At 39.8% G+C, this 12,825-nt stretch overlaps 2 protein-coding genes across 3 annotated transcripts; both read right to left on the bottom strand.

Annotated features, from left to right (window-relative positions):
* Positions 1 to 160: 160 nt before the first annotated feature.
* On the bottom strand, positions 161 to 3,646 carry LOC145902087 (potassium channel, subfamily K, member 16-like). The gene is made up of 8 exons (XM_082989944.1): positions 3,349 to 3,646; positions 2,640 to 2,769; positions 2,317 to 2,447; positions 1,273 to 1,477; positions 885 to 1,046; positions 763 to 821; positions 522 to 700; positions 161 to 288 (listed from the first exon to the last, which is right to left on the bottom strand). The coding sequence occupies exons 1-7, from the start codon at positions 3,610 to 3,612 to the stop codon at positions 536 to 538; spliced, it is 1,116 nt and encodes a 371-aa protein (XP_082846070.1). The 5' UTR covers positions 3,613 to 3,646; the 3' UTR covers positions 161 to 288; positions 522 to 535.
* Positions 3,647 to 4,530: 884 nt separating this feature from the next.
* LOC145901448 (dnaJ homolog subfamily C member 3-like) lies at positions 4,531 to 11,820 on the bottom strand. Of its 2 annotated transcripts, XM_082989139.1 has the most exons (13): positions 11,630 to 11,820; positions 11,294 to 11,404; positions 11,140 to 11,234; positions 10,919 to 11,023; positions 10,713 to 10,853; positions 10,468 to 10,649; positions 10,278 to 10,397; positions 10,041 to 10,146; positions 9,417 to 9,537; positions 9,157 to 9,289; positions 8,934 to 9,082; positions 5,829 to 6,016; positions 4,531 to 5,150 (listed from the first exon to the last, which is right to left on the bottom strand). In XM_082989139.1, exons 1-12 carry the CDS (start codon positions 11,721 to 11,723, stop codon positions 5,844 to 5,846), a joined length of 1,530 nt encoding a protein of 509 aa, XP_082845265.1. In that variant the 5' UTR covers positions 11,724 to 11,820; the 3' UTR covers positions 4,531 to 5,150; positions 5,829 to 5,843. The 2 variants fall into 2 exon arrangements, with proteins under 2 accessions (XP_082845265.1, XP_082845264.1); XM_082989138.1 differs by lacking the exons at positions 4,531 to 5,150; positions 5,829 to 6,016 and adding an exon at positions 6,037 to 8,101.
* Positions 11,821 to 12,825: the final 1,005 nt, after the last annotated feature.

Below are 12,825 nucleotides of genomic sequence, written 5' to 3'. Positions count from 1 at the left end.
ACTTGGTTCAATATTCTCAGAGCCAAGTACTAATTGCACGGCGGAGAATAAAATGACTGTAGTCCATTTCCTATGGTCTTTTGACAGACATGCTGTTCCCTTTTGGTAGTTTTGTGGGCCAGGGTTTTCGACGGCCACGTCCGACCTCGCGTGGAAGTGTCAATAATATAAGCTGGCATTTAGACATTTCAGCACTTCAACAGATTAGAAAAGTTCGTCCGATAATCCAGCAATCGACCACCGTAATGCTGTCCGGGTGTTTTCCCACCGAGGTCTTTCATCTCGTGTCTGTTATAAAGTTGATAATCAAATCTTTCTCTAACTGAACGCTGTCTTCGCATAAATTACACGAAACACAAAATATCTTTGAGGAATCACTCTACTTAGACATGGGAGGCTGACTTATAATTTGGTTTTATCGGTACCCATGCTGTCAGTTGATTTCGTGTGTATATTGGTCATGTCAGAATTTTTTTACAAAATACAAATCATTTTAATTAAATAATTAACCGTGAACTTACGCTGAAAGCTTTTATTACTGTGGCCATTCTTTGTCCATTTGCGCGTGAACTATCGCATGTACTCCGCCCGGGCCCAGAACGATCGGCTCCGTTTGTATGCATGCGTCGCTACAGAACAAACTTGCTTTTCTTACGTCCGTTTCGTATCCCAATTCGTGGCTGTTATCCGACCTACTCGTCTGCGCAAAAAGAAAATGTTCAATTTTGCAGTAGGTTTCCATGCAGTATGACAAAGTCTAACAGAAAACTTCTCTCCCCCACCGCCGCTTTTTCCTCCATCGATATGTTTCTTTCCAAGTTCTGGAAAATATTAAACGGATTTTACGAACGCTGAAAATGTTGCCATACAATCACGCGACCCACGTTTTTTCAATGGAGGCGGAATGACTTTCATGCTAATCTTTTTCGCTTGCTTGCTCATACTTGTTGCCACTAAGTTGACAATAGTTGCAAACCACGCAAGGCCGGCCACAACCCAAATAAGAACTACCACCGTTGTCAGCATCCCCCCTTGAGAACTGGGATCTAAAAATATGCAATAAACCGTCACTTCCTTTATAAACCATTTAATGAAAGCAATGACGTTTATGCAGGCACTAATTATATATCCCGGTTATTTCATCTGGAGTAAACATCTGTCATCGAAAACTAATAAGGCGCACATTCCTCTTCTTTTGGTGAAAAGCCATATAGTCATGCGCTTCATTTTGCTGAGTTGAACGTGGCGTGGCAGTTTTGTAATTTCTCTTACCAGGAACTAAATATCCGAATCCGATTGTAGTTAATGTTATAATCACACAGTAGAGGCATTGGACGAACGTCCACTCTTCATCGTTCCCAACGAATGTGAGTAGCAAACTGGGTACCACGATGTATAGGACTGTACCAATCACTGTGGTAAACACGATGCTCAGGGTTTTCGCCATCGGGATTCGACTGCATATAGTAGTAGTTACCTGCAAATAAATGCCCCAAAAAATGTTATACAATAAGTAAGGTTGTTCATCGATGCAACAGCACAAAAATTATAACTTTCAATGCCTGCTTGTTAACCGGTAGCATGGAAAACTCAAAACATAACGGTAATAATGGTAACCTAGTGTTTTTTTTGCTGCGATAATGGTTTGCTGTGAGGGAAGGTTACTTGTGCCAGTTAGGCGACCTTGTGCACAAACTTGAACTTTGTGCAAAGGTTTCCATTTTCCCAACTTTGTCTAACCTTTCGAGGAAAGGTCAAGCGCCAAGGGATGTGTTTTTGTCATTGTACTCATCTGTCGCAATTACAAATGAAAAATTCATGATTTGAAATTCCAAAGTTATCGTGTTTCGTAGCCATTACTTCTTGCTCTTCCAAGTGACTCTGTTTTTCACCGGTTGTAGGTGGGAAACAGTTTGCCAAAGTCATCTCAAGGGGATTGATGAGATCAAAATACAATGGCGCGGAGCCAATTTACTTGTGTTGCTTGTCACGAACCCTATTAACGTTGCATGTCTCGGTCAAGAAACGCAAACATGAGCAGGCCCTCTACTACGAAACAAAGTTACCCTATATCTTAATAGTCTCTTCTTCTGGCACATTAAAACATAACTTGTATTTACCGACGTTTCGCCTGCTATTCAGCTAGGCTTACTCGGGGTTAACCTAATATAGGTCGGTTACTGCATGTTCCTAAACTTTTTGTTGAGTGACATCAAGAACCAATCTTTTGAACACAGTAACACCGCACTTGTTCCTACTTTAAATTGACGCTTTGAGGACATTGAAGTGGTTTTGACAGCTCTTTACGTGACGCACCTTTTTGATGTAGTACGCCATGACGAACCCGATTTTCGCTGCCAGTAAACCTGTGAAGGGGATACCAAGAAAGGCGAACAGGATGCAGAAAAGTTGACCTCCTGGTTTGACAGGAGTGACAACTCCATAACCTGAAAATCATGGCAATATTTATTACAATAACCGCTGTATGTCTTGGCCTGGCTTATTCAAACAAATGATGTACATAGCACATATATGTTCAAAACTTTTAGCCTATTTTTGTACTTATAGGCCCACACCTTATTTTAAAATTGCACCAACAGCGCAGACTAAAACTTGTTTACGCATGCAACTCCCCTCACCTATCGTACTGGAAATAGTAAAGGCCAGCAAAAATGCATTGTGCAGCGACCACTTTCCGTTGTCGTTTGAACGACTCGAACTCGAGTTTCCTGTCACATCAATGCTGTCAACAAGCACCAACTGAACTTCCTTAAAGAGAAGTCATTTATATAAGTTTGGTTTGTGTTGCAAGTTGTTATCGCAAAGAACACACATTAAGTACGTTGGAAGCTTACAAGCACCCCCCATCAGAAGTTAACACTAAATTGCAAAACGATTGAATTTTGTTGAAAACATTATTTTTTATTTCTATAAACCCGGGCGTGTAGTGTGAACACGAACCTAAGAGCAATTTAAATTGCTTTGTCAACGGTAAATTCCGTGAGTGCTTTTATGTAAATTAAGAACACCGTACAGCCTCCAAATTTTCTGCCTAAAATACGAACGTGATAAATGTGACCCTTCCGTTCAGCGCAACATGTTTTACCCTCGGCAATTTGTCATCATGGTGCTATAACTGGGTGCATTTGTTTACGGTGTGGTGTTCTTCGAAACCACGTAGTTTATCATGGGGACAAGCCTATTGCTGCCTGATAATAAATAGGTTTACAAGGGTATGTTGCATTTCCTTTCTATGACGGAATATGCCAACAAATTCAAACTTGCAAAAAGTCAATAAAAGATTAAATCATTTCCTTACAACAACTGGATTACACCAGTATCACTTACTTCAAGGAATTCGTCCAAATCTTGGGTACTCATGCATCGATTGTGGTTTTCTGTGAAGTTTCGTTTTATTTCGATAAACCTGCTGATCAGCTCAGCGTTTGGCTGATCGGTATCTTTTTCGATCAGAACGAAAATGTAAGCACCAAGCATGTTGAACAGAATATACACCACCAACAACACAACTATGATACAAATCCCCTTCAGGCTCGGAGCATGCCTCTCTTTGTTTTGTTTTGAAGATTTTTCTTTGTCTGTCTCAGACATTTCAAAAGCTTCCGAGGCACTTTTGAAAACCCTACAGGACTGTGAATTCAAACGTTTGCCTCATAAAATTGCTTTACTTTTGAACAAATTCATAAACCGTTTGTAGGCCTACACAACGTAGAGGAAATAGCAACGCTGTTAATCAGCAGGTTCAAGACCGTACACCCTTTTCGCCCTTTACGACAGCGTACTTTCCACTACCACTGCCCCATGCAACCATCAGCTTATTGCACAAACACTGCAACAGCCAAACGCGTGCGTCCAATTACTGCTCGCTTGATTTAACTTGAATCCCGCATGTTCGTTGACCTTTTAGCTTTGCCGCAAAAGCACTAAAAGTTGGCTTTTTTCGAGTAACGACAGTTGGTTCAACGTATCATGTTGGACTGCGGTTTAGCAAACATATATCGCTGCCAGTTATAACGCGGTTTCTCGTAGAGGTAATTCCCACTTGGGCTTTGATTGCGCACAAATGGGCACCGAAAACCTGTTGGAGTTTGCCAACGTTTCAAATAACCGCTTGTGACATGCCTAATGTACTTTGTCAGTGGTGTTAGGGAACGTATTACAAATGATTAAAGCCACAAGGGACAGCTGCTTAGTCTTTGGCAACCACACTCCAATTTCTAGGCTTACATGCCAGCTGACAGAACTTTTGATGGTTGGTCCCGTGTGTACACTTTGTGACGTCTACTATTCATGCACTGACATCACAACTAATTGACACCATTTGGCAGATACTATTCTAAAGAATACAAAAACTTCATCCCGTTTGTAAAATTTCGGCTTTAGGTGAACCACAACATCCGCACCCAACCAAGGTCAAAAACATTCCTCAAAAGCAAGCATTCTCGATCAAGCTACACTGACGCTGGTTTGAACGACGACCGGTCATCATAAATGTAATGTATTTCCTGTTCATCATCGCTATGCAGTTGGGTGCATTGCAAGACGAATTGCAAGTAAAAGGCGGCTAATGCGCACGATCAAGCGCCGACATCGCCACTAGAGTACGCACAGGAACAAAAATGTTGAATTGTACACAGCGTAGGTAGTTTGCAGCCTATTGTCAAAAGTTAAAATGACAGACATGTCAGTCAGTTTTACTAAAGTATGATGAACAAAAATCTTACTTATGACCCAAAACAAATTCGCAACAAAATTACCATTTAGCTTGAAAACTATCTATCGTGGAAGGCTGTGGGATTAAACGATTTAGTTTAGAAGGAACATGTTCGAATCGAATCTTCGGCAATACAACTTCTGGCCAGTTGGCCAGATATCGATTCTTGTTACATCATTTTGCAAACACAAGGCACCCGAGCACGCACAGACAACGATACACTTTAAGTTAATACGACAAGGGCAAAATAGAGACAGCAACAAACAAAAGATAAAAATAGAATTTGCCTAGGACTTGGACAAGGGGATTCGACCGAGTAGTTTCTGGAGCCCGGGGAAGCTCGGATGACTCACCCGGACTCCTCGCACTCAGTTGGATCGGCTCTTTGTTGATCGGGTAAGTGCATAGAAGATAACTGCAAGAAAAAGGTCAAATGGTAATGTTTTAAAGTTGAAGCAAGGCGAGCAAGTTATTATTAGAGTTTGAAACTGGGTGTTAATATTATTTATTGTGGTTTCATTTCAATGAAATCAATGCAAGAAGTTCCGTTTTTACAATTCAAATGTAGGAAAAAATTTTTTGGTTGTGTTTTACCGGGAGAACGCAGAAAGGCATATTTTAGTTTGATATCGATTTAGGCCACGTCAGAATTCGAACTCCGGTTAACCTCCGCACAATTCCCAATAAAAGGTTAGGTGGTTGTTGTGTGGGTGTATTTGGACCAATATCAATTGTTTCACCACTGATGTGGGATTCGCAACGTAGTAACGCACTTTGACTTCAATGACATCCGTCTGATTTTTTTTGTAAATTGTACAAACCGGTACAAAAAGTCACCTTTCTGTGCTGTACAATGGCATGTTATTTTTTTGCATATAATAAGATGTGTAAAATGACGTCACAAACTTAAATGTGGGTCAAGGCGCTAAAAACAAGAAACCAGAAAAAAACGAAGAAACCCTTTCATGGTAAACAGAATGGCTCATAAATCGCCAATTTCTATTGAAACGGTGGTAGATATGATTGAAACGGTCGATGTGGCTTTTGTTGTTTAGTTTAATATATTGTGATACGTAGTCTTATGCTATTATACCTCGGCTGTAGTTGACTAAAACTCGTCGTGGAAAAAATCGTTAAACGGTCCGCCCTGACCCCCGAAATGAAACGAAAATCCTCCTCCTCCTCCTCCCCGACCGAACGGATTGAAACCGCCACGACCCCCGTTCTGGCCCTCTTCTGGGTCAAGGGGATCCACACCGGCGTCGAACTTTTGCCGCTTTTCTGTAAATTGTAAAAAATGAGGATTGTTTTGGACCCAACCGAGTGTCAACAAACGCGCGTAATCTAAGACCCATGAGCAAATGCATTAAAAACTTACCGCGGACAAGGATCCGGAATTTTGAACAGAACAAAAATTATCCGTAAAACTGCACGTTTTTTTTCAAATCACATTTATTTAAAGAAGACGTGTGCGAATTATTACACTTGGCATCAACACAGGTACGAAGCACAGTAAAGCAACTTTTAAGGTCAGTTGACAAAAATATGGTATTAAATAACTCTTTGCTACAGCTGTAACATGGCAAGGGATAACGCTAGCTGGTCAGAGCTCTTCGTGTGCCGGCGTTCTCCGCCTTGTTCGCTGGCCGTGGTATTCCTCTTGATACCGGTGAAACTGCCCTCTCTCGGCAGCTCGCTTCTGTTCCCTAAATCGCTGCTCTGATCTTCCTTGTTGGAACTGACGTCTTTTCTTCTGCGTATAGCGGTCATCGACTTCATCTTCTTCATAATCCTCCTCTTCCTCATCCTCGTTATCTTCAAACTCCTCCTCTGCCACTGGGTGATGATGCCTCGGAGGATTTTTCCTTTGATTTTCAGCTCGTCTTCCGGAAGATTGCTGGTCTTGCCCGCCTTCATTCTTTGACTTGATGCGGATCAGGTTGCCATGAGCATCCTTCAGAAACATGTTCCCGGCCGAGTCGCGGAAGATCTTATTCTCATCTTTTCTTTGCCTCACCTCCTCCCTTGGTGCTTCCTCCCGTCTCTCGGGCTGGCGTTTGAGTCTGGACTTTCCTTCTTCTGACACATACACGATTTTGAACCGCCCGTCGGCCTGGATCTCGTACAAGTTGCCGTACTGGTCCGATATCTCCTTGCGGTCGTTGAAGAAAAGACCCTTGGGCAACACCTTCGGTCTATCGTTACGGGTTTGTTTCTCCTTTCTTGGGGCTTTTCGCGGTTCTTCCTTCGATCTTCCAGACTTATGCTGACGTTTCTGATCCTTTGAGTCATCGTCAGGTGGTGGGGGCCTTACCCTCATGTACCAATTGCCGTCAGAACCCCTAACGAAAAAGTTGCCCTTCTCGTCCATGTAACTATCACTGCTCGATTCCCGATTTTCCTGTTTTGCGTCCTCGGGTCTCGCCTTGCTTCTCTGGGTTGTTTTTTTCGTTTTTTTCTTTTCGGCTTTGGGCGGTGGCCCGTCGGATATTCTCCATCGACCGTCATTTTGTTTGTAATACCACTTTCCATCTGTGCCTTTGGTGTAGCGATGTGCGGCTTCTTTTTCCTCAGCAGTTGGCTCATCTGACCATGTTGATTTTGTCTTTTTCTTTTTTGTTTTCTTGCGCTTCTTGGAGCTTTGTGCTGATTGCTGCGCTGAATCTTCTGAGCGGGAAGATTTATCATGTCCAGGAGTACGTTTCCTACCAAAATGTTGTTTCCCTTCTTGGAAAGTCTCACTGTCCTCATGCTGCTTTGAAAAAGTGGATCTTTGCTGGGGTTTTTCTTTATACTTCCCACCATGCCCTTCAGTCCAAAACTGTCTTTGCTGGCCTTGTGAACCGTCAGTGGTTTGCTGAGTGCGTCTGTCTTGCTTATGCTGAGAACTCTGCTGTCCCCAAGCTTGACTTTGATCACCTGTACGACTTCTCTGTTCCTGCTTTGGTTCGGACTGGTATCGACGATCTGTTTGACTTCTAGACTTCTGCTGTTGCTGGGTGTTTTGTTGGTGTGGATTTCTGGATCTTTCCCACTGTTGTTGTTGCTTATGCTGGTCTTGTTCCTTTCTTATATACTGCTTATGTTGTTGTTGCTGTTGTTTCATCTGTTCAGCTTGTTGCTGATGTTGCCTTGGATCCTCGTTATGAAATGGATTACTGGGTTTGTCTGGTTGCTTTGCGCCCTGATGGAAAGAACGAAACAAGTCTTCGAAAGGCTTCTGGTGCACAGTTTTTCCTGCTCCACCACTCTGAAAGAAGAACTTGAACATGTTTTCACTGCTTTCTTCAGGCTGCTCATTTTCCCATTCAGCAACTTCGTCAGGGTCCAAGGGGTCATAACCATCGTGAAGAATTTTGATTTTTTCTTTAAAGATAAAAAAATTATCAGTTAAAATTAAACCAACCCGGTAACACATTTTAAAACACATATAATTACAGTAAAAAACAAATAACATACCTGAATAAAACCACCCATGATTTTGGTGAAAATTCTCATAATTGTCACCACTTTCACCACTGCCTGATGGTTCTAACTTCTAACTATGTTAAAATTCAAAATAGTGAAATATTTTGAAATACACCAGTTTTTTTTAAGTAAACAATGAAACTTCAGCTACATCTACATTTGATCGAAGCTATGAGCATTATTTTAGCAAACACCGTGGAACAACAAATAGTACAGTATTCATACCTAACTTTTGAAACCATAAGTTAAAACCTTTTTAACTATAAGAGTGTAAAAAGTATTTGCAGCAAAAATGTTTACTTAACACTGAATACATTTTTATTCAGTGTGCTACTGTATATGGAACCAGTGCTGAATTAACCAGTAGTCAAACAAGGTAGGGCCTCAGGGCCGGCCAGAAATCCAGGCTAACTAAATGATATAAGTTCGGGATGAAGAGATCAAATATTCAGCCACATCTTCTTTGAATCGTTAGTTAATTCACAAACTTAACTTTGAAACATTAATTGTTTTGTTCTTAGAAATTTGTTCTTCTGTGACATTTAACCTTGGTGAGCACAATGTATGTGTGTTTTCAGGCCACTTGACACAATTTACCTTGGGCCCAGCAGAGCCTTAATCCAGCACTGTATACAACTACAATTTTATGCAACTACCATAAAGTATATTCTATTATGACTTCAACCAAATACGCTAAAAAATTACGTTTTTATGATAATAATAAACATACCAGGGTCGCTTAAAACTTCTTTTGCAGCAGCAATTTCAATAAATCGTTTTTCTGCTCTTTTCTTTTCCTCTTCATCTTGAAAATTGTCAGGATGCCATTCTCGTGCCAATTTTCGATACGCTTTTATGACATCTTTTTTGTTTGCATTCCTGCCAAAAAAAAATGCAAAAAGTTGATCCTTTTTAGATGCATTCAAAATGGAGTTTTTTAAATGAAGATTTACCTGGACACCCCAAGAATTTTGTAATAATCTCGTTTTTGTGATTGCTTTAGCAACTTTTGTGCTTTTTGAATTTTTTCCTTTATGCCTGGGTAATTTTCATCAATTTGAGCAGCCCTTTGCAAGTCCTCCAAGGCTACATAAAACATGATAAGTAATGTCTACATCTCTGCCATACTGTAGCATTGTAAAGTATGTATAAGTCAAAATTATCTGAACTTCCACCACCACAGCAGTAATCTAACTACATATTAGGAATTTACCTTGCTCATATTCAGCCTCTTGAGTATGAGCTTCAGAAAGGAAAAATAAGGCTGGAATATTGTTATTTTCAATTTCCAACACTGCATCCGCAGCAACAATGGCTTCAGATGTTTTACTGTCCTGCATAACACACCATCTATGTTAGAACTACAAACTAATCTCAAGGTGTTTTTTGCAACATGTGAAAAGTACACCGAAGTTGGGCAGAGAAGTTAGGGTCAGTTTTCTGCGACAAATTCATTGGTGTACATGTTTTTAGAATATACTCTACAGCTTGATGAGTGACTACTTGCTAAGAGCACAACAAAAAGTACATCCTCTACGCTGGTTATTGTGGCCGCTTCCCACCATATGTACCTGCTTTGTATTTGCCAAGCTGGATGTGCAAATGAGACAGCAACACATACCCAGCTGCAGCACGTAAATCATTTGGGGCCACTGAGCGTATTGCTAACAGGCAGGAGTCCAGGGCATTAGGGTAATTAGTGTTCCACTGCACAATGAGAGGAAACAAAAATAAAACACCTACTTACAAAAGTGGCCCAAATGAATGGCAGATTTAAACCCATATAACATACACAAATGGGAGGAATATAGGACTACAATAGAATGTACGAACTCACCTTAACATAACATTCACAAATTTTTAACTTGAGATCAACGTTTAAAACTTGTATTCTTGATTCTTGTGATAGCGCTTTTTCAAATTTAGCAATGGCATCTGGCCATCTGGAACAAAAACAGAAATAATGGCATGACAAAAACTATGCCCTTTCTAACTTTATCCTTACTTTAACAAAATATGCAAGTGAAACCAACACAACATACTTAACAAAATATGTACAAAAGCTCTAACACACCTGCTTTCTTCCATGAGTTTCTTGCCTGCTTCAACAGTTTTAAACAACTTTTTAACACTTTTGTAATGTGCGTAACATTCCCGGTGGTCGGGATCCAGCTTCAAACACTCACGTATTTCACTAAATGCCAAATACAGTGATGATTAAAAATTTGTATTAACTTTAATATATATACAAAAAAAAAACTTACTCTAAAGATTGGTCAATTTCACCAAGACTGTACCACAGAATGCTCATTTTTAGAAAAGCTCTTGTGTTATCCAATCGGAGCATGGTGGTTGGCTTTAAATCGCTGATAGCACGTCGCAAGTCTCCAAGTTTTTCATAGGCTGTTGCCCTTAACTCACGAAAATCTGGGTTCCATGGGCAAGACTAAAAAACACCAATGTTTTTATACTAACAGATACTAATAATTCTCAGGACAACAATATTTACCTCGATGACTTCATTCAACAGTGGAATGGCTGGGGCATTTTCATTTTCTTCAATGAGTTTTTGGGCTTTAATAATGTTCCTTCTTAAAGGTCTAATCTCTTCCACTTTGGCAGTGGCAGCAGCATTGTCCTCATGAGCAAGCTAAGAAAAATACACAACAATGAACACACATCATTGGCAAAGGATGAACAAATCCAGTTACTTACCACAAATTCATAATCCCCCTGTGCTTCATTAAATTTTCCCATTTTTAGAAATAAGTTACCCCTCTGTAATCTTGCCTGAACAAATGTGGGTCGAAGTACAACAACCTGCAACAAGATGCATGGTAAAACAACTAAAAAAGTTTAGTTATTTTTGGAAATAGTCATAAACTTTGTCACACTTATTTTTAGTGAAGTCTAAAGTTAAATAGTCAAGAGCTTACCTGGTTTAGATCAGGCAATGCTGATCTAGCTTTTCCCATTGCCAGATACACTGTGGCCCTCATATAGTAAGCCTGATAGTTGTTACCATCATTGTCTAAAATCACATAAAATTAAAACGAAAACAGACTTACTTAAATATTTCACAAAACTTACCAATTGCTGAATGGTATTGTGTTAAGGCATCTGCAAGTTGCCCGGCATTTAAAAGCTGGTTTCCCCTGGACAGGAGTTTCTGAGATTCAGCCTTATCCAAACCCTCTATTCCTAAAGAAGAGACATCATTAATATATACATTCATACATAAAGTTGTTAATCACTGCAGTTGCAAACAAAATATAAAAAGGCCAGATTGATAAGTTTCCAATCCAGTGAAGAATTTTTCAGAAAGGGATTTCAAGTAAAATTTGGCAAATTATGACACTTTTTTCAATCTGGAACAGAGGTAGGCTAAGCCCACAACACATTACATATAGACTATAGGTTACATACCTTCAAAATGCAGTTCCAATAACACCAGAAAAATTGGAAATTGAGAAACAATTTTTTTTAAAAACAATTTTCCTTTGGCCATCTTAATTTCCATCTTGATGTTCGAGTATTTTGCACAATAAGTTCAATAAATTGGCGAATAACACAAGTTACCTTTTGGTCATTATTCGTTGTTCAGTAACACAAACTAATGGGCTGAAAAAAATAAGCATGTACGTTGTACCACATGTACCAGCAGTAATAATAGCCGCTTCGTCACCAAGACATAACGTTTAATTAATGTCACCTCTATTGTAGCTTGCCTCGTAACCAACTTATTGCTCGATGCCTGTGCATAGTATCCGTGTGGAGTTCTGATTCGTTAAAAAGTTGTGACGTAGCATATTTCACATGATTCAGCAAATAGTGTAAACAAGCATTTGGACACCGACTTAAATACTCCCATAGTTTTATCTTTTGTACAGTACAACAAAAGGCTAAGTAAATTTATAGTTCCAAGAGCGCTTTATCCAAATAGTGATGCACCTTTTCAATATTTTAAAGCACTAATTTATTCGAAAGTAATATTTAATGAGTGTACTGCAGTTCAAATGATTCCCAAGACGCATTTTACAAGCAACGAGAAAGGAAACTGCACATTGCCGTCGCACGAAATCATCGCTGGAAACGTTGTTAATGCTAATTGTTGTATATAGGAGAAATATTAAAGTTCCTACCGCGTTACTGTTTCCAAGAAACGTCGAGGTATAACAAAATTCAGGTTTGTTTGGCTGGTTGTGCGAAAGTTTGAGATTTAAAAAAGGACTGAAGAACAAGATACAAGTCGCAACAGGTTGGCTATAGTATTAAAGTTATGTTTAGAAGGAGTCGAAATCAAGCGGATGTCAAAAAGGTTTGGTAATGTGGCCATATGAGAAGGTGAGAACAGTGGTAGTTAAGTTATGAATGATCGATGCAATTTTTGTAATTTTTACAGAAATAATATGTTTCTTCGTGTTCCTGGGACAAACTCGTAGGTTTTAATTTTGATTGTTAATGTTGTTATGTGTAAACTGTGCCTGAAGTCCAAAATGTAAACTGTAGTTACCCCTCAGACACAGTAACGAAACGTATAGCGAATATTTTATTATTGCAAACAGTCTTGAGGCAACACTGAATATAAGCGCAGCAATGTAATTTCACATGACCAGCCAGCA

The sequence above is a fragment of the Ascidia mentula genome, chromosome 5 (genome assembly GCF_947561715.1).
Source record: "Ascidia mentula chromosome 5, kaAscMent1.1, whole genome shotgun sequence".
Classification (NCBI taxonomy): Eukaryota; Metazoa; Chordata; class Ascidiacea; order Phlebobranchia; family Ascidiidae; genus Ascidia; species Ascidia mentula.
Note: the sequence above shows the minus strand (reverse complement) of the source record. Positions and strands in the feature narration are given on the sequence as shown.